The 21,458-nt window shown below is 53.1% G+C and overlaps 1 protein-coding gene across 1 annotated transcript; it reads left to right on the plus strand.

The window, feature by feature from the left end:
- Positions 1-60: 60 nt before the first annotated feature.
- On the plus strand, positions 61-21,216 carry TGME49_253170 (zinc carboxypeptidase, putative). Its single transcript, XM_002369343.2, has 17 exons — positions 61-2,580; positions 3,330-3,425; positions 4,679-4,769; positions 5,768-5,925; positions 6,332-6,440; positions 7,036-7,110; positions 7,624-8,440; positions 9,287-9,478; positions 9,848-10,248; positions 10,682-10,723; positions 11,383-11,454; positions 11,894-11,949; positions 12,465-12,786; positions 13,353-14,738; positions 14,995-15,238; positions 15,716-16,273; positions 16,758-21,216. Exons 1-17 carry the CDS (start codon positions 1,073-1,075, stop codon positions 17,243-17,245), a joined length of 6,615 nt encoding a protein of 2,204 aa, XP_002369384.1. The 5' UTR covers positions 61-1,072; the 3' UTR covers positions 17,246-21,216.
- Positions 21,217-21,458: the final 242 nt, after the last annotated feature.

Consider the following 21,458-nt stretch of genomic DNA (forward strand, 5'->3'; position numbering starts at 1 on the left):
GAGATTTGTCCGCGTCGTCTCGCTAGAAAATTAACTCCTCCACTTCGCTTTTGCTGCCAAGTCAGGGAGGGATCGGGTTTCTATCTTTGTATTCTTTGCAGGCTTCCTCACCTCGCTGCACGCAGGAATCGGCGCCTTGGAGGCGAGTCCGCAGTTTTTCGGCGCTGGTTCCGGCAGGCTTTTCCCTTTTTTTTGGCTCCGCCTTCTACGGAGATCTTTTCTGCATCGAGTTTCACGCAGGGAAATCTCTGTTCTCGCCGAACTTATGCTTTAACCCCGTCCGGCAGACTCCGCTTCTAGCGCCGTGCATCTGGACTGCGTTTCTCCGAATACCAGACTGGTCAGGTTGCGTCTTTGCCCCTCTGTTCTCCCCGTTCACGGCACGTTTGTGGTTCTTCGCGAATGCCATCTTTGATTTTCTATAAAGGTGTTACCGAATCGCCGACCAGAGGGTCTGCTGCCTGGCGGAAGTCGCCTTAAAGTCGAACTTTCCAGCAGCGAGGCAGGAAAACTCGCTGATCGAAAGCGACAAACACCGTTTTTGGGTTCGCGCCGACTCGTGCATGAACCTCCCGTGGGAAGCCTCTCTTTGCCGTGCACTTCCCACTCGGCAGAGACTTGTTCACGCCGCGTTGTTTGCCCAAAAGACTTTTTCCTCGTAGGCCCCTCTGCTTCTAAGTGCGGTGAATCCCCATCGCGTGCAGGGAAAGACACTCGGCCTTTGCTTTCCTATTTATCCGGTCGAACAAGGCCGAGCTCTTCTCCCTCTCTCCACCCCCAGCCTGGAGAGTCGCGTCCAGCAGCGTCCTTCTTCAGGCGTACGTACAGCTGGAACCAGACAGCGGTTCCTTCAGTCCTGCGGTGACAGACGTTCCGAGAGCCGTTCGACTTTTTGCTTGGATTTGTGTCTCCCGTTCCGCGCCATGTTTGTGTAGCACTCCTCAGCTAAAGGAGTCCCGCTCTGTCGACCACGAGCAGTGGAGTTGTGTGGAGACAGTCTCCTTTTATCGTCTCGTTCTTCGCTTTCCGCTTCCCCTGGGCTTATCGGGAGCTCAAGAGTCAAAAAACGAAGATGGAGGCGAATCACCGGAGCTCGGCGACGGGCGGGCGTCTCGCCGGCCCTTGCATGCATCACCGAGCCACAGAGAAGACAGACAGAAAGAAGGCCGAGGTGTCGCAACTCTTTTCTGAACGTCCTCTCGCGAGAAAGTTGAGTTTTTCGCCTTCTGTCGACGTCGAAACTGAACGCACAACTGCTGCGAGAGACTCTACGTCTCCTCCTTATCTCGGCACCGCCTGCGACTGCCGATCCCTGGGACGAGGCCGCCTGTTGTTGTTCATGTCTTCTTCTGTGTCCTCAAGTTCGTCACATTTGTCGTCCTCAGATTCTCTCATCTCGCCTTCGTCGACTGCTACTTCTCACTCTCTCGTGAAGAGCGCCCGCAATCTGTCTGTTGACGCAGCAGCGGACGACTGTTTCGTTTCTCCGGTCTCTTCGTTATGTCTGTCCTTCGTCGAAGCCTCGCGTTCTGGAGACCCGTCTTCTTCTTTGTGCACTCACACCTCTGTTTCCTCTAACGCGCGCATCTCTTCCCGGTCAGCCGCAGACTCGCTCTCTGCCTCTCCATCAGAGTCTCCGTCTGTCTCCTTCCTTGCGTCTTCTGCCCCTCCGGCGTTCTCCTTGGCCCGACTGTGTCGAGAGCTTGACGCGTCTGTCGACTCTGAGACGCTCTCGTCGCTGCCGACGCCATCTTGCAGTTCTCTGCGCGCGCAATCGCCTGCAGAACTCCTCTTCGGCCTCACGCGTCGCCGGTGGAGAGACACCCGAACGCGTCCTGGTTCTTTCTGCCCTGAGTCGCTTCTTTCTTCTCGCGGTGGAAGAACGAGGCCCCGCCAGGCAAGAGCACGCGAGCTGGTCGCGAGCAAGTACAGGGCAGAGCAAGGAGGATTGGAGTCGTTCTGCTCTGTCTCCTCCATTTCGGTGGCGACTGCTCCTCGGCTTCGACTGAATTCGCGAGGAGACAGGCCTTGCCGTGGCGTTTCGTCCTCTCCTCAAGAGAAACACCTTGGTCAAACGGAGGTTCTTCCTCGCACCTTGAGAGACGCGTCTGCGTCGTTGAGGCGGAGTAACGAGGACGCATCTTTTCGTCGAACAGTTCTCACTTCCGTTCTGCAAGCCAACAAAAATGTCACTTCCTGTCTCCCTCCCTGTTATCGTCTTTCTCGAGTTCTCCTCTTCTCCGTGGTTGCCTTCCTCCTCATCTACGTCGCCTCCCTCTTCCGTGCGGCCCCCACGGCACCGGGTGTACGTACACTGGGCGAGGCCCCCCAGCTCCGCGCGTTTCACCCGCCTTTCGCCTTCATGCCGACGCCGTCTTTGCTGTTTGCCAGTGCAGCACGGGACCCTGTACCTTCGTCCTCTTCTTCTGTTTCTTCTGTGGCGTTTAAGGCGAGGCCGGTGGCGCCTTACACCTACGAAGAGATTTTGAAGGAACTAGGGGAGATTCAGGAAACCTGCCGTTCTCTGGTGCGAGTCTCCGACTGGGGTCGCGAGTCGGGGCTCTCTGTCTTCATGAGCCGGTGAGTGTAGAAGCAGAGGAAAGAAGGAGAGAAGAGGAGATGGGGAGCAAAGGAGAAGAGGAGAGTGGGAGACGAGAGAGCGATATGAAGCGGAAGAGCGAAGCGGACAGGAGAAAAAGGAGTTGAGGACAGATGCAGAAAAGGAGAGACAGAGAAGAAGCCTTTTGTCTTGGCGAGAGGGAAACAGAGAAGTGAAGTGACACGAGCATCCGGAGATGAAAGGAAGGAAGGAACGGGGGAGAGCAGAGGAAAACGAACTCGGGAGATGAAGAGACAGAAAGAGAGAAGATGGGTCTCCAGGGAAGGAGAGAGAAAAATTCGCAAGTAACGAGACAGGAACGCGGAGAGAGTAGCAGAGAACAGAGGAGGGGAAGGGAGACATGTCTGCTTTTGGTGGCGCTAAGGGAAAGGAGTGATTAACGATGATTTTCAGTGGCCGTCTTGTCTTTCTTGTGTTTTTTTCTCTTTCTGGGGCCCTGTCTCTGTCTTCGCTCTGTCGAGAGCGTCATCAGTAGTTTTCGTTGCTTTCTTTCTTTTCTCTGCAATGTTGCTGTTCCAGTTCTCCTCTTTTTCTTGGTATAATGTTGCCTCGCTTTCTCGTTTTGTCCGTCTGCTTCACGATGTTGCCGAGATGCCCCCGCTGGCGACTGGGCAGACCCTCGAAGACGAAGGCAGTGTCTGTGTATCCAACGCGAGCGGCGAAGCCTCGGAACCGAGTGTTGCTTCCTTCTCTGCTTTCCAATTCTCAGATTTTCTTGCGGAACTTCTGACGCGTGTCAACTGCCTCTTGTTGAGGTCGGAGACATTGACTTTCTCTCTCCAGCTACGCCCACCGTCTTCTTCAGGTACGTCTCTTCTCTTTCCTCAGAAGTAGAGTAGGTGCCGGCTCGTAGTCTTGCGCCTGTGTCAAAGGAAGAACGCTCTGCGCATTTCCCCACAGGCTTGACGGTCCATCCATCCCCGTCACAATAGGGAATCGATTCACAGTTGATGCTGAGAAGGCTCGCATTTTTCAGTGGACGGACAAGTGTGGCATTTCGTGAAGGCCCTAACGTCATCGTCGCTCTTAATGTGCCTCATTCTCGAATGGTGACTTTCGCACCTCGTGCGGAGTTCAAAGGAATTTCAACCGAGGCTGGAGGTTCTCCTGTCTCAGGGAAATTCGAGATTGCAGTCTGCTGAGCGAGAGTAATTCTGCTCTCGGGAAAACGTCGACTTTGTTTCCACGACAATCTTTATGGTGCTTGCCGTGCTCTTTCTCCTCAGAGACTCGCTTTCTTCCAAAGTCGAAACGCGACCCTTTTCTGTGTAGAAAACAAGGTGCACACACATACAAATTCTACCTTGTTGTCTCTCTGCGTCCCCTTCTCACTGTCTGGGTCTGTTTTTCCATCTTCCTCGCTCTGTTTCCCTCTCTTTCTCTCTCTCTGTGCATGTTCTCGTCGATGTCTCTTGCACTCTCTTCCTCTTTTTCTAAAGCACCTTGTGCTGCGTCTAGGTGCTGTGCCTCTCGTGCTTGACTATCGATTCTCCGTAACGTCATCCGTTCATTTCTGGTTGACCATAGCACCTCGCTTCCTTGCGAGAGGCTGGCGGGTGTCTTCATCCCTGTGTGCGTCTGATGTTTCCTCGTTGCTCTGTCCCCGAGCTGCACATCGAGAGGAGAACTGCTCTAAAATCCAGATGGTCTGCGTCGTCCGTCTGGGGTTGACAGTCTCTGTGAAAAGGATTCATCAGTTGTTCCAGGGCCCTCTGTGAACGCGACAGTCTAAGTGTATCTCTCTTTGTTCTTCTGCTCTCCCTTCACCTCTTGATACACGTGCGTCACCATCGTGCTTTTCTTTTCATCTGTGGCGTATTTCTCTTCGTTTCTCTCCTCCTCTCATCTTTGTGGCACTGCGTTCTATCTGCTTGTTTCGCCTGATGCCGCGCTTCTCGTCTGTGTCCTTCGTTTCTCCTCTGGATCCTGGATTTCCTCTTCTCGACCGGCCTTCCCGCTTCGCCGTCTTCAGTCGCCGTTCGTGTGCCTTCCCGCCCTCTCCTCCTGCACCCCCACTCTTTCTGCCTCGTTTTCCTCGTTTTCCGTCATTCTTCTCAGCGGCGCCGTTCACGGAGACGAACGCGCAGGACCGACTGCAGCTGTCGAGCTCGTCCGCTACTTGTGTGCAAGGTACCGACGAGATGGCGAGGTAAGGCCCCTTCGCGACTTCGCTCTCTCTCTCGCTCTGCGTCGTCTCTGAGCAGACTTCTTCGCGTCCACTCTTTTCTCTCGCCTGTGGCGTCTCTGAAAAAAGAGACAAACCCCACCGTACATGCAGCGGCCGCGCCGCCCTCGCTCCGACGCCTCGTACCGAGCAGCTCCCATCGAAAAGGCATCCCTAAGCAAATGGCACTCTGCCTACATTCACAGATACTTGCGCACACACAAATATATATATATATATATTTATATGCATTCACGAAGAACAGATATATCAAAATGCACATGCGCTTCTTTGTCTCTGCCTTGCTGTGTATCAATGCAGTATCTGGAAGAAACGAACAGTTTGTATGGTTTCTTGACTGTGCGTTTTCGTGTTTCCTACTTTCCCTTTCTCTACTGGTCAAGCGGATTTTTCTCCTGGCGATGGGGAGAAGAGACAGAACATCCTTATCTGGTTTGCAGTACATGTATATAAAGATACATATATATATCTACATTTATATGTATAGATATATACATTTATATATATATATATATGTATAGGAGAGAAAGATGTAAGAACCCTGGAAGGTGTCGCTCATCGCGTGCGTCGTTTCAATTGTGACCTTCGTTTTTATTTTCTCGCTTTTCTTCGGTGCTCAACGCCAAAGGCTCTTGCGGATGTGCCGTTAATTCCTTCGTTTTCTTTCTTCTGTACGTTCTCTTCAGACTCTTTTTCCTTCGGTTCTCTTCGACGTTTTCTTCTCTTCCGTCCATTGTCCTCCTCCCTTCTTCGATTTAGTCCTGCTTACGTCCATTTTTTCCCACTGCTTCCCTTTTTTTCTCCTCTTATTTTGCGGCTTTGTGATTCGTTTCTGCTTTCCTGAACTTTTCACCTAACCGCCTGTCTTTCTTCCTTACAAGGTTCTTTCTACCGAGGTCTCCCTTTTTTTAGGTGTTTTTTCTTCTCTGTCTCCTCGTTTTTGACTTTTTTCCTTTCCTCAGGTCACCTTCTTGGTGCGGAACCGGCGAGTGCTCGTCATGCCCTTTCCGAACGTCCTGGGCTTCGCCTGGAACTTCCGCGAGGAAGCTGGAGTCGACGTCAATCGAGACTTCCCCTACCAAAGACAGTCCAGCCAGTGCTTCCAATCTGTCGCGGCGCGGTAGGAGGCAGGCAGGATCGCGTTCCCCAATTCAGTCTCCCCCATCTTTCGTCTCGCTTTTTCGTTCTTTCTCCCTCATAATTTTATCCTCTCCCCTCTGTTCCTTCTTCCTGATTATGATGCTCAATTTGCATTCCTTCTTCCTCTCGCTTATCCTCTTTCCTTTGCTCTCTCCCTTTCATTTTCTCCCCTCTCCTCCGTTCTTTCATCTCTCTGAGGTGCCGTCCCCCTCTCTTTTCCGTCTTTCTGTCCTCTGTCTCCGTCCTCTCTGCGTCTCTCCCCGCTCTTCTTTCTCGTTGTTTTGATTTGAAAGACCGTGTCACCAGTCTGTGCTTGTCGAGAGGCTGTCCGGTGTCTGTGCACTCTCACGCCTTCGTTTTTTCGCTTTATCGTAAATTTTTTCCAGAGCAATCAACGAGGTATTCCGATCTCACCTGATTCTCGGCGGCATCACCTGGCACGGAGGCATGCGCGCTGTCGCATACCCTTGGGGCTCGTATGACCATTCTCAGCAGGTGCGTTATTCTTATATTTCTTTTCGCTTCCTTCTAAGATATCAGGTGTGCTTTTCCTTCCTTCTCCTCACTTCTACATTTTTCTTATCCTCTCTTCTTTCGTCTTCTCCTCACTTCTGCTTTTTTCTTCTCCTCACTTCTGCTTTTTCTTATCGTCTCTTCTGCTTTTTCCTTATCGTCTCTTCTGCTTTTTCCTTATCGTCTCTTCTGCTGTCTTTTTCTCCTCACTTCTGCTTTCGGTCCCTCTATACACTCCAAGTTTTCGCTGCTCCCTCTCTCGAGAAAAAGAGGAAAGCGTCATGTTCGTGTACGAACCTCTTCGCCATCATCCTCGCAGAACTGCATTTTCGCACATCAGAGAAGAGAGAGGAGCGCCTGAGGACGAGGAACGGGAGCCGTGTTCTTTTCGTGAGAGAAGAAAAGAGGCTCTCCGGCGTTTCTGGAAGAAAGAAGGAAGGCACCATTCAGCTTCCCGAGGAAGGACAGAGCGCCGCTGCCATGTTTTGGTAGTGCATTCTTTCCAGCTGTCACCCACGAATTCCTCGCGCATGCAGATTGCCTGCTCCTTTCCAAGACTGTTTTCTCCTTTTTTCAGCTAGGAAGAGATCGGTGGCAGTCGCGCGCTTCGCCAGATGACGCGGCTTTCAAATCCCTCGCCCGCGTGCTTCAGGTGCGACACAGAAAGGAAACGTTTCAAATTTTTCTCCCAGAAGACTTCTGCCTGCATCGTTCTTCTGTGGTTGCGTCTCTTCTGTATGCCTTCCCGGTTTCCCTGTTTCTTCATCTTGTTCCTCCCCTCCGCCTGTGTTGCGTTTTCTGGCGGGTCGTTGTCTGCTTCTCTGCCGCCGCCTCGCCTTCTCCGTCTTCGCAGGCCACCCTCTTTTGTCTGTCTCCGGGCATCCGCGGCTCTCTGTCCAGCTTGGTCTCTCTCTCCATGTCTCTGTCTTTCTTCTCTTTCCTCTCCTTTGTTTCTCTTCCACCCTCTCGTTCTCTTTCTGCTCTGCTCCGTTCCCGCATCTCTCGCTGCCGGTGCGGGCGTTCTGTGCGTGTGTCCTCGTCGCCTCTCTTCCACTTTATCTTCTCTCTCATTTGTTCCCCTGTCTCACTTTCTCCTCTCTCTCTTCTCTGCACCCGCTGCGCCCCCTGTGCTTCATTCTCGGCCTTCCTTCGCTTCGGTTTTCAGCGAGCTGGAGGCCTCGACAAGGAAAATGGAGACTTCTACTACCCCACAGGGTCGATGACGAACCTCGTCTATCCCGTCAGTGGCGGAATGGAGGACTGGGCCTACGGGGCTTCCTTCGAACCTTCGCCCGACCCCATTTCTGTCTGCGAACCTGCTCCCTACGAGCTTCCCTCCGCTTCTCTCTCCAGTGCCTCTACATCTGCTTCCTCCCCTTCCTCTTCTTCTCCTTCTTCTCCTTCTTCTCCTCCCTCTTCTCCTTCTTCGCCTTCATCTCCTCCCTCGTCTCCTTCTCTTCGTTCGTTTCGGCACCTGTTCAGAGAGAGCACGAAGGCGCGCGCGCAGGGTAGCCGAGCTGCGAGAGAAGAGAAGAACCAGGAAGTCGAACACGCACAAGAAGAGACAGAAGAACAGACAAAAGACGAAGGAGAAGAAGCGTCTCGCGAGAGTCGCCGCCTGTCGGGTGCAGGCAGCAGGCGCGGTGGACACAAACTTCTTTTGCGAGGTGGAGGCGACGAGGAAGACGCGTGGTTGCCGAGGGGTGACGTTCGGGAACGAGACAGTGAAGAGGAAGTTGGGGAGAATGGAACGGCTTCTGGAGCTGAAGAGAAACAGCGAGAAGGAGAGGTCGAACGGAGGGCGAAGAGCGGAACGGACAGCCTTCAATCTTCTGAAGAGAGATGGAAAATCGACTACAAACAGGGGGCTAAGCGTTACGGATACCCCGCCTCCAGAAGCGTCTACTCCACCCCAGATGTTAGCTCGGCTCTCTTCTTAGTTGAAATGCACGACAACAAAGCTCCTTCTCGCGTCTCGATGGGTGAGATTTCTTCTCTTCGAACTCCACTTTCAGAGGGGAAAGAGCGGAGATTTCAAACATTGCGGTTCCTCCTGTCTCTTCTCTCTGCGTTGCTGTACAGAGTATTCTCTTCTCTCTCCATGTTGTTACATAGGGTTTCTCTCCTCTCGCTCTGTGCTGTTCCGTTGAAGCTTCTTCTCTCCAGTTTTTTCTTCCTTTGCAATCGTTCCCGTCCTGCCTCCTTTGCGTCCATGTGGAGAGTTTTATTTTCTTTGTTCTGTCGTAACTGAGGTCAATGCATGCTAAACAGTATATTCATGGCACCCAGTGTATGGCGCTTCATTCGAAAACGAAAAATTCGGACTTCAAAAGAGTCGTCGTGTCCAAATCGCCGTCGCGCGTTTTTCTGTCGTGCGGCGTACGATGTCTTTCTCTGCCACAGCTTGGGATGCCAGCCTGGATTTCTCTCTTTTCTCTCTCTTCTCTCTTCCTGTTCTTCCATCTGTGTGTCCTGCATGTGCGCTGTTCTCTGTCTTCGTATCTGCTCCCTTCTCCCTCTATCCCTCTCTCTACAGATACACTTCCATACACAGAGATATATGTTTTTACTGTCTTTCTTACCTACTTTTGTCTTAGATATAGTGTTATATATGTTAATATATTACGTGTGTATACATACATTTTCCTATACATATATGTATATATATATATATATATATATATTTATTACATGTCCATGCAAGCATTTCCATATGTGTATGTACATAGCTGTACGTTGCATACATGTGCATATGTTTCCACACGTATGCATATATAGAGAGATGTGTGCCGACAAATGTACCTACATGCCTGTGGTTCACCTTACAGGTCCTCGCCCGGTGGATCGCCCGAGCTTGCTTCTACCAGAGGAGGAAGAAGTGGAGACGGACGAAGACGGAGGCGCTGGCGAGAAGAACGACTTTTTGACCATTAGAAATGTCCGTCTCGCGTTGAAGTTCATCGAGAAGGCAAAGCCGGACCTTCTCTTTACGTCGACCCCTCCTTTGTATCAACCTCCAGGTATTCGCCTGTCTGTGTGTGTCTCTCTCTACTCGCTCCTTTCTGGAAGCTACCGTGATACATCGCTCGGTGTCCGGTCACATCGTTTCCTCGGTTCCTAATGGATTTCTGTCGACGTGAATCTCTCTATCTATGTTCATCTACATATCTCTCTCTCTCTCTATATATATATATATATATATATGATTATATATACATATATATGTACATATGCGTTCAGCATTCTATTTTCTTGTAGGATTTGTCTGTTTCAACATGTGTATTTGCCCGTTGTTTTCCTTCTGAATTTCATCGTTTTTCCCCTTGTTTTTCGCGTAGCCCCTCCCCTTCCTTTCTTATTTTTCGCCTTGTCCCCTTTCTCCCGTGCAGGCGCTGTCTCCATTTTTGCCTTCTACCCCATCGGGTGCAATGTGTTGAACGATGTCGAACTCCAGATCCGCAGAGGTCGCTGTGAAGATCTCCTGACCGTCTCTCCTTCTTTTCCTTCTTCGGCCGCTTCTTCGTTTGTGCCGATGGTGCCGGAGTTGCTGCCTGCGTGGCGGGAAGCCGAGATGCTGGTTCGGGAGAAGGCGAAGACTTTGCCTGTGCGCTGTCGAGAAGCAGGTGTTTGGGAGCGGAGAGGCAGTGTCTCCGAGGACGCGGACTTGCCCCCAGCGGAGTTTGAGTGGTGGGGAGGCGGTGGCAACAAAGACATTACGTTGAATCAGGGCACTGCCGAGCAGAGGCGCAATCGCGTTGAAATTCAGTACAAAGTTCCGCCTGAAGCGTTGGTAGGAAGGGGGCAAGCCCACAAGGGGATCAGACGTCAGTCTTCGTCCCCGTGTTCAGTGGCTCACGTAGTGACGCTCTCGCCGGCTCCTGGCGCATGCCGAGTGACACCTGTTTCTTTCGAGAAGAGAGTATTTGCTTCTTCTCTGCTGTCTTTTTTGGTGCCTTCGTCTTCTCTTTCTTCGTCGTTCTTCTCCCTTGCATCTTCGATTTGAGTTAAACAGTTCTGGTTCGGGAATCATGTGCTACTACGAGTTGGACTCCTGGTTTTAAGATCTTGAAAAGGTCTTTGTTTACCGGATCCAAGTCCTTCTCATGCTTCTGCTTTTTTGCCTTCTCGTTTTTCTCTCGTTTCTCGTCTCTCGGCCTCGGCTTCTTTCTTTCCTTCTCGTTTTCGTTTTTTCACTCTCCTTTGGGTCTCTTGCGCGCGCGCAGGACGGGGACTACTGCAGCGTCATCTTCGCTTCCTTCGACCAGGTGAGCGGTCGGTGCGCGATTCTCTGGAACTTTTTCTCTCTTCAGCGTCCCTGGCAACGAGGCGCTTCATACGCAGATGCACGTCTCCCTGCGCGTGTGTGTGCAAATGCTTAGAGTGGCTTCTTCTGCATGTTTATGCGTCTTTTTCGCCTGCGTGTCTCAGTACATTCCTCGTTTCCTTCGTCGCCTCTGCGCCTCGGGTGTCCCCAGAGGGGGCCTTATACGTGGAGGAACTTGGCTCGGAAATGCCTTGTCTCCGCGGCCGAATGGCCCTGCGCGCTTGCGACGTCAGTCATTTCGTCTGTGCACCGTTCACACCGGAGAGCGTGTGTCTCTCCGTCTCGTGGATTCTCATGTCAGTTCCTCAATATATGTGCCGATACAAATTCGCGTGCTGTTGTGTATCTAAGCCTGTGCAGGCGGATGGTCACCGAGTCGAGTAACGCGTTTTCTGAATCGTACTTGAGTGGACTTTTCGATCATGTTCTGGAGTGGCAACAGTGCGTTTCTTCCGGTGAAAACAGCGCCCGTCTACTTCATTGTGTCGCTTTCTCGCGCTTCACATTGGGTGTCTTTGTAATTCTGCGTGGGAAGTTCAGCGCGAGTCCGAAGTAGTTCTCCACTGTCGACTGTTTGAGACTTTTGCTTCGTCTCTGCAGGATTGGAAATACCAGCAGAACCCAGAGCCAAAGATGCCACCCCAGAGCCACATTGCTCGTCTTCGACTCGAAGTAAAGTTTCTCCTTTTCCTTCTTCCCTGCTTCCACTCCGCTTCTCGCCTTCTTGCCGCTTGCGTCTCTCACCGTCTTCTCTGCACGACGTCCCCTCTGTTTTCTTCTCTGCCTCTCGTTCGCCTTCCCTCTCCCCATGTGTGGTTCCCCTGCCCGCCAATCTCGCACTATGTCAGTTGCATTTACCATTAGAAATGTGAATGTGTTTCGTGGTGTCATCCCCTAGTTTGTGTGTCATATCGCTTCCTTCTTTTGGGTATCCCTGGAGTGCTCCTTGTTCTTCACGCGAGTACGTCGTCTCTTTCTGCCTGTGACTTTTGCTGGTTCGTGCTCTCGTCGTTCTGCTCTCTCTCCGTCTGCGCCTTTTTCAAAGACTCGCTTCTGCAGTGCATGCGCTGCACTCGCCTCTCGTTCTTCTCGTCGAATTCTTCTTCCCCAGAACTACCAAGCACGATCGTCAGAAGGAAACGCCGTCATCGTAGGACGGAAAACCTGGTAAGACCTCTTCCCTCTTGCTCTTCCTCGCCTCCTTTTTGTGCGTCTCGCTCTTCCCCTGTGTTCCTGCCTCTTTTCTGCCCCTCCCTGCAAGTCTCATTCTCTGTCCGTGCGGCTCTTCTGCCTGTCTTTCGCCGTCGCCTATCTCTCGTTCCTTCGCCTGCTGGTTCCTCTTCTCTTCTTTTCGTCTAGCTCGTCACTTCGCTTTCTCGCTTCGAGGGAATTGCACCTACAGATAAGGCCGAGAGAGAGCAGGTGCGGGCAGGCATGTGTCGAAAGGTACAGAGAGCGTGCATATTTGGTCTCTGTCTCTCGAGTATTTTTTTTATACACACAGAGTGTGCTTATCTATACTTAATATATATATATATATTTATACATACTATGTATGAGCCTCATGTCCCTGCATTTCTTAGTACGGCTACAGGACAGTTTTAACCTCAGTTATAAGAATGATACATATGAAGGTGCATGTTCGCGCAGATGGGCGTTTGAGATTTGCGTGTTTTTTTCAGGATGTACCCTGCGTCTGTCCCTGCACTGTTTCCCGTGGTCGGCCCCGCGGGGTATCCGCTGATTGTTCGAGGAGACAACGTCGAAGGCTTTGCCCGCCTTGACTTTCCTCTCGCTGCGTTTCTGCCTTCCTCTGGGCTGAAGCCAAGACAGGACCGGCTTCGAAGAGACGCGTCGGCGTCCGTGCAGCTTTTCTTGAACTTGGGAGGAAACTTCAATGAGGAACGCTTCCGCTACGATCCTTTCACCGGCGCCTTCCGCCACCCGAGGGACAAGAACCACGCGCTGTCGATTCGAAGAGTTGACGTCAGCGTCGGCCTCAGCGTACGTGTCGTGGGTAAACGCGAAACGGCGGTGTTTCTCTGGTGCAGGCGATGGGCGTTTGCTGGGGTTTGCCGTTTCCAAGTTTTCTGTCTTTGCGAGTCCACCTCGTCGCATGGCGCCTCGTGTCGTAGTCTGGGCCTTTTTTTCGTGAGCTGGCTCGTTTCCTTGACGTGGCTGTTTTCTCCAAGGAGGTTTCTCTTCCTTGTCTTGCTGCGTCTCTGTTCAACGTCTGCCTTTTTTCCAGCGTGTGCATCCCCCGTTTCTCCCTTTGTTTCGTCGAGAAGTCTTCTTCGGCTCCTTTCTGGTCATATGTTTCAAATACACACACACACACCTTGCTCTCCTGTAGAAACGTATGTCTCCAATGCCTCGTCTCTCGACCTACGAGTCTCCGTTTTCTGCGTTTCTTTTCCTCCTTGCATGTGTGCCCTTCGCGTCTCAGTTCACACGTTGTTGCTGCCTCCCCCATTGGCCTTCGCCCTCTGCTTCTGTTCTGCGGGGTCGCTCCTCGTCTGCTTCTTCTCGTCTACGAACCGTGTCTCTGCTCGCCTCTGCGGTTTCCTCAGCGTCCGCTCTCGAGCCTGCCGCCGGGGCGCTTCCTCTTCGCGGTATTCGCGGACGGAGACCTTCTCCACCACGCTGTAGACCAGTTTCTCTTTCCGGCGTCCTCTCTCGCCTCTTCCTCGCCGTTCCCTCTCTCTTCTGTCTCCTCTGTCGGCGCCCTCTCGGGTCGTGGCTCCATTGCAGAGCACTCACTTGCCTCCGCGTTGTTGCTGGGCGAGGTGCCGACGGGGCCGCTGGGCCGCTCTGAGCTCGAGAGGCTGCAGCAGACGCGCCTGGTGAACTTCGTCAAGAGGAAGGAACAGCAGAAAATGAATTCGCGTCGATCCTCGCGGCTCTCGTCAGCCTGGTCCCTGCGACTGGCGACTCAGTTGAGACAGCAACAACTGCCCGCCGTCGTCGCTTTTTCTCTGATCGATCGGAGAACTGTGCGTGGGCAAGCGGATGTTCCCTTGACTGCTCTGCTCGGCCGCGCCGTCGTTGCGCAGTGGATCCCGGACACGCGCTCAGAGCGCGAGAACCAGGGCGGTGCAGAGCTAGAAACGCCGGACAAGAACACAGGGAAGGAGGCGCAAAACGAAGGGAGTCAGGGAACACACCAAAAGGCAACAGAGCAGGCAGAGAAGAAGGGAGAGAGACACGAGGATGGTGGTAACGAGGGAGCAAGACGAGACGCGCGTTCCTCTGACTCTCTTCTCTCTGGAGCGTCTTCGAGACACCGGCCTTCGCAGTCGGCGCTGGCCGTCGTCGGGTCCTCACTCCACACGCCTACAATTCTTCACGCAATCCACGAAAAACTGGCGCCTCTCCCTGCAGATCCAGCGGAGCGACCAGCCTCTTCGTCCCCACCATTCGGCGTCACCCTCGTGTGCTTCTTTCGACAGAAAACTGAGACAGAGGGAAGAACGAGGGCGCGCGGACGAGACGCAGAGCGAGAGAACTCAGAAGACAGAACGAAGGGGGATGCAGGAGAAAGAGAGGAAGCAACAGGTTCGTCGACGAGTCCGAGAGTGGAAGGCGGGGGAGGTACAGGTGAAGAAGGTCGGAGTTTCACAGGAGAAGGGGAGAGTTGGAAAGGGCGTGCAGAGCGAGGGCCGGCAAAAGAGACAGGAGCGATCGAAGAAAGCGAGAAAGGGAAGGATACAGGCAAGGAGAGACAGCGAGAGGAACGTTTGCTGGAGCATAGCGAAAGAAGCGCAGCTCGGACTCTGCTAGGAAACCTCGTCGGGTACCTGCGGCTGATCTACAGAGTTAACCCCATCGGAGCACCCAGCAGAAAGCAAGAAAAAGAAGAAGCTCCGGAGAGTGTGACACCGCCGAGCGTTCGCCTCGAAGCTGAACTCTGTGAAACATCCATGGGGGTTCCTCCCAATGCACCACTTTACCTGAGGGTAAGCAAAAGGTATCCATGAACATACACACACATAGAACTATATATATATATATATATATATATACTGTGAATGGGAGCAATCGCGTGTTTCCACAGTTCGTCTTGTTTGGTGTCGTTTTCTGTGTGTACCCTCGCATTTCGGTCTCTATCGCTCGTCGGACTGTGATTACACCTTTCAGGTGTCACATACAGGCGCATGAGTGGGTTGTGGAAGTCTCTTTGTGCCCTGTTTGTGCGTTGCCCTTTTTCCACAGTTCCACGAAGACTGCTGTCCACCGCTCACGCTTTATCCTTCCTCGAGACCGAGATTCAATTTGGCAGGAGCCGCGAGTGTGCCCCCACAGGCGCAGGGGTTCCTCGGTCGACTCCTGGGCGTCAGCGGTGGCGAGGAAACGACGAAGACGCGGTCTCAGGGAGAAACTCAAGCAACCGGAAGTTGGATTCTTCCCTCGGAAGCCCAGAGTCTCCTCTCCCTGAGCAACTGCAGATGTGGACCTGGTAGGGACTACATCCTCCAAGTTGGACGACTGATCTTTGAGATTTTTCTTCACCGGAAATCCAGCTTCTACTCCGCTAGTAGAGCATAGCTACGACGATACTGAGTGGGCAAAAGAACCGTATGAACACGTGGTTTTGCGCTCTGTGGGAAACGGGTTTCTCATCAGCAAGAATCACAGGGCACGCTTTTCTGCTGCAGGACTACTCAGATGGTCTCCATCTGGCATTTGAAGACTGCACGAGAAACAGTTCCTTGCTTCCGACTCGACTTGTCTGTTTGAGGGTCAACTCGGCCTCCATGGGGCGGCTTTCCCCTGACGCTTTGCCGGGACGTTAGCGCCCAACACATCTCCATAAGTGTGTAACGGATGGTCGTAGTGACTCGTTGGACGCTGTGCACCTTCCTGATTTTCCGATTTTCCTGAGATGTCCTTTAATTACAGCTTTTGCCGTTACATCCTCTGTCTTCCTTTCCAGGCACCATCGTTACCCTCACCACAGAGCCGTCTGCGTCCTACTCGCTTCATGAGGCTTCGTCGTTTTCGCCCTTCTCCTCGAACAGGTTCTTCCTGCCGCCTGCAGACACAGTGGACTCGCAGCAACGTCGCACGCTGGCGTGTTCGCTGGGCCTCATTCCCCCGGTTCCTGGAGAGTTCGATGCGAAAGAGAAGATAAACACTCCCCGCTTCCCCTTCCCCTTGGTCAGTGCTGCGCCGTCCATCTCAGCTTCTCCCTTTCTCTCCCGGTTCATCTGCGGGAACTCTGGCCGCGCCAGCTGGCGCCAGTGGAGTGCGCGGCGGTCGGCTTCGGGTGTACGTACACAGGAGGGCCGCTGGCCGAGGCAGAGGGAAGGCTGGGAGGCGGGAAGCGGACATGGTGGATTCGTGTCGTCTGTGGAGGAGAGCGAAGGTGACCGACTGTCGTCTGACGAAGAGTTTGCTGACTTTGTTACGTTCGTCAATACTCCTGGAGGAACGAGAGAAGGCCGCGACGGACTTCCTTACCACCTGATTGTCGCCTCCATCATAGGTTTGAGTAAGTGAGGCGGGGATCTGTCTTGCTGGTTTTAGGGGGTTTCGGCTTTTGAGGACAACGCGTCGGAAGGTGTATGAGAGCCCGCATGGTGGTTCTTTTCCTGTTGTCGTCGGGGGGAAAACGGCGTTTCTCACGAGTGGCGCACTCGTGCGGCTTCGTTCGACTCTCTGTGTACCTTTTCTGTGTGTCCGGAGGGTATACCCACGCTTCTGAAGGGCCAAGTAGGCCTGGGAACTGAGTCCAAGCTCTATTCAAAGATTTTGTCAATGGATACCGGTACATCTTTTGCAGTAAATGTCCAGAAATGCTCTTGCTACTGGTTGCCAGGGTTGCCTCGCTACTAGAAACTGGAGACCGCTGTGACTCGCTGGATGTGTGCCGTTCCTTCTCTCTTGGAAAGGTTCAACGTTGTCCCTCTTCGGTGTCGCATGCCAAGCCCTGAATTTTATTCTTTCCATGTGCGCCATCCCTGCGTCCCCTGCAGTCGGACTTGTCTGCATTGTGTCTCCCTGTCTCATCTCCGTCTACAACTGCTTCACCTCGAGGCGAGCCTCGAGCGTCGCGCCGCTTCCAGCGCATCCGCGTGCAGGAAGCACTCCTTTCGACGAGTTCCCTGAGTTCCACTCCGGTGAAGAGACAGAAGAAGGCAGCGGAGCCTCCGGTGTTTCTTTTCCAGCGGGTGAACCGGATCGCCTCAGGAATGTGGTGGACGCATTCGCGAAGGCGCGCGGAGAAGGGAGGGGAGACAGAGCACTGCGGCGGGAAGGAGGGAAGGGGATCGTTGCAAACAGTAACCTTTTTTCGAGTCGCTTGACCGGAGAGGCAGACACGCTTCACTTACACGAGGCAGGAGACGCCGTTTCGCCAGCTTCGAGGGGACTGTCTGCCGGCAGCGGGAAAGGAGCGAGTTACGAGCCGTTCTTCTCCACCGCGGGAGACGACAGTGATGAAGACGTGGGTGGCTTCAGCTGAGCGACCGCCGGGAAGCAAACACGGTTTTCAGACCCCGATCAAGACACCAGAACAAACAAAAGGGCCTCAGAGGAAACAGAACCCAAGCTAGGAACTGAATCTGGAACTCGTCCGGGACCGTTTGCCCCGAGTGAAGCGAACCAGAGAGAATCTGGTGGCTCATTCGATGAGCGGGCAGACGTGGACGACAGAAAGGGTTGCGAATAAAGGCGAAGAAACTGGCGTGTAGTTTCGTCGCGTTCTTCAGTATGATCACAGGCTAGTAGAGAGAAACGAGCACATGGTGTTAGGGGTCGAGAGTGGGTCCCAGAACAGTTTCGCGTTTGGTGTCGGTGGAAATAAACACGCAGATACATGGTGTAGCGCCGACGTGGATGCATGCCGAAGAAGCGTGAATTTGTGTAGTAATCCTGGGTGTTCGTGTGGCAATTCTATCCAGTCTTCACCTCTTGAGCCTATTCTGTGCATCGCCATGAGAAGGCGCAGGTATCTACGCTTTGCCGTGATATACGCTGCGAATTCTTACATTCCATACACCGTGGATGCCGGTTGCGTGTCAGGAAGACAGTTACATGCACAACTGGACGGGGTACCCATGTTCCGAAGCTCGCTGCGCACCTCTGCGACTTTCCATCTCAGCCGATCGGGAGAATCGAGAGCCAGAGAGCAGGGTACACATGCACTGAAGATTCTTCGGATGGGCAATACAGAACACATGTGAGCGCGAGCGAACTCTTGGTGTAAAGTTCAGTTTTTGCACGCGGGGGGACGAAATATGGTATCGAGGCAGAACTTGAGCACATCCAAGTCAGGAACGGGGCTTCCAACTCTCTGAAATACAGTCTGGAACCTTTTGGATAGTGTCCCCGATTTGTGCGCTTCATCATTTCTCTGTTCGCTTTCTTCTCTCCGCCCTTGCAGCGACAATTAAGTCGTATATTTGGCTGCTTTGTTGTTATTGCATCGATGTTTCGCGCCGGGGGGGGAGGAGGTGGCATAGGCGCGCCAGTGCTATACACAGCTAAGTGAAAGCGTTCATTCTGTTTTGACGTTTATACTGCTTCTCCGTCGTCCTCTGAGCGCAGTGCTCTGTGGTTGCGCGGTTGGACCGTCGGAATGTCGAGAACGCCACACAACAGGCATCCCCATGATCCTTTTTCGTGCATGTCTTGTGAACCTCCGAAAGATCGACAACTCACACCCTGACCCCCTTACGGAGGAAGGATAACGACAACCTGTAAAACCGCAAGTACAAAACTTTCGCTTAAAGGCAACACCCCGATGCTCACTCATATTGCACGCCAATGACCCGAAATCTCAGGCCGAACCAATGTAGTGATCTCGTCTCCCTGACGTGACGAGCGAGCCTTCCTTCACACCACCCTTTGTGGGCGTCCTCGTTGAACAGATGACCGAACTGCAAAGCATAACCTACGCATATTCCGACGCGAGATGTCATCCCATGTCTGTTTTGGATCCCGCATCGCTTCGCGTATCGGTGTCCGGTTGAGCCGGTAACGGGTCGTCACTATCGCAATAAAGACACAAACACAGTTTAGGAATTTCCGAAGAGTAACATCACGCGGACACCAAGCAAATCACGACGCAACACACATAGAGAGACTAGCGTCGGACAAAGAGAAGCACTCAGATAGAATAAACCGCCTGCTCAGCTGATGGTCTACCAAACCACCGAGTTCTTGCGACCCTCACCGCTCCGCGACCAGACCACCTTCAGACAGTCACCCATCTCTCGTGCTACGCGGCTGCGACTCCGGAATATGTGCCCAGCACGTGAGATATCCACGGTTTCCGTTGTCCGCGAGGACGCAAGTGCCTCTTTGTGGGATCGGATGTGGACCACTACCAGTGCACGTGAAACAAGCTGGCTATTTCGCATCGTATTTCGTGAATTGACGCTGTTTCCTGTGCTGGCCTCAGCCCAGTGACGACCCACGACAGCGCCATCCGCAGTCCGAGAAGGGAGAGGAAGATTATCGATGATCCATAACTGCGTGAATCAAATCAAATTCCTACTCAGATGACAGTGTGATAAACTATCCCGCACGGGGAGTAGTCATGTGTGAGACACCGGTTCGAATCGCCACTTCATATCGTACCTGAATGGTAGTTTCTACCCTGTTATTCGGTGTTAAAAGTATATTCCATCCACAACCGGGGGTTGTTAGTATTTACCACCCGAGAGACAAAAGCCAGACTGGCGCTCGCGCAGAACAACTTGACGCACTGCTGGCCGGTGACGGCAGCCGACAGTAACCATGCCTACTGGTGGTGGAAGCGTTCGCCAAGTCATGTGCTCTTGTGCAGGTCGTGCACTGAATGTGGTCACCGTTGCCGCAGCAGACGAACGACATCTGAGAGGTTACGCAGAGCCGATCGGCTGAGCAGATGGTTCGTCTCTATTAATAATGTGCTTTTATTTTGACTCGATCATCCGTCTGTGTGCGGCCGTGGTCCCGGACGTTCTGCTGTCGCCAGGTGCACATATACGCCCCCCATGATTTTAGCCCATGATATGGACAACTCACTTGATCTCTATGTGCGCCGTAATTGAGCATACGTTTTTCGTCGCACACTTGTTGAGTACACCTCAACAGAGACAAGGGGAATACCCCCTCCTGTCCAATGAATGCGCGCTGTTTTTTTCGGTTGTGTGTCATGGCGGCATTCGGACACATGTTTTTGACAGACGAAAGTTGAAATGGCGTGGCTGTTGGTGAGGCTGTCGTCAATCAGGTAACGTCATGAAGCATGCAGGAGTGTGTAAACGTTGTTGAGTTGCTCGATGATGTACGCTGACGCTTTTACGAGGAGTGACGCATGACTGCTGTACAAGGCACAGTGCCACAACACTGCGGCCGTATATTATGTACTTGCGGTAGTACTATCAAGCTGGCGTCGCTGGGGGGACTCGTTTGTCTGCCCGGCAAACGGGCTGCGCGAGTGCAACATTTCCGAGGCGTCGAGGCATCAGTGCTGCAACACTGCGAAAGACTCAGCAACGGCATCACGCGGTGTTTGTTGGTGCCTCTGTGAATCTGATATTGTTGAGACGCGACTGTGTCAAGGGGCTCGTGGACGAAGGCGATTGCTGCGGCCCTCTCGCTCCCGCCGGTCCGTGGTCTTGATCGGGGAAGCGAGAGTGGAATATCGTTATTTGTGCCGTTATGGCGCCCGCCGTAGTTAGTAGCGTCGGGTCCGAATACGATGTGAGAGAGCACAAGATGCTGCTCTTGCCAGCGAGATCTGCTGGACGGAACCGCGTCTCTGTCACTCGCTGGATATGCTGTGTTCCCCTCGTACTGGCTGCTTGTTTGCTCTTGGCATCGCTGCGCGACGAAATATGTTCGGGACCGTCAGCGCAGTCTGGTGCATTGCTTCGTGACTGGACAACTGGTGTGCAGAAGGCGCCGGCCGTTCTCTGTATAGAGGCGGCGCCTCTGACACGTGCGCCAGCAGTGGGAGATGGCCGTGTACAGGAGGACTCTGGTGACCCTCCTTCGGAGTCTGCCGAAGTGGTGGCAGTGAGTGAAGACGAAGATGCTTCACCGCGTAGCGAGCTAGAAGCACTGCGTACAACATCGGAGCTTGTCCGGGGTTTGTCTGATTACTCAGCCATTCGTCGCGTGGGCCATGTATTGTTGGCTCTGTCAATGCTTTTTCAGTGCATGTCTAGGCCTCGAACGGATATCTGGCGTTCACCGCAGCCCATGCCTGGCAGCGCTGTGCCGTTTGTAGCTTGGGGAGTGTTTTATGCAGGACTTGAGGTGTGGAGAGTATGGGAGACGTTGAGGTTGTCCCGGGACCTTGCTCAGGCAAAGCGCGCTATAACACTGCGGAGGGGAGACATCTCAGAGCGACGCCGAAAGCGGAAACAACTCGAGGCGTCTGCCGTGGAGGCGGCAGCCACGTTCATTACGTATGATTATCTGTTCTGAGTAATAAAACGTGTTACCGCCTTGTTGCTCTCAGCCATGCGCAGGGCCACTGCCTGCACCTGGGCAGTACAGCTCGAAATGCCGTACAAGGAGTACCTACATGAAGATAGGGGAACAGCGACATGCCATGATGTGCATCCCGACGTCACGATGGTACCGAACAGAAGGAGAAACTAGAAGGAGAAGGCGTCTCCAGAAAAGAGCGCCGGATCAACCTCTCAGCAGTGAAGCCCGAATCCTCGGGAAACACTAGC

The sequence above is a fragment of the Toxoplasma gondii genome, chromosome III (genome assembly GCF_000006565.2).
Source record: "Toxoplasma gondii ME49 chromosome III, whole genome shotgun sequence".
Taxonomy (NCBI): domain Eukaryota; phylum Apicomplexa; class Conoidasida; order Eucoccidiorida; family Sarcocystidae; genus Toxoplasma; species Toxoplasma gondii.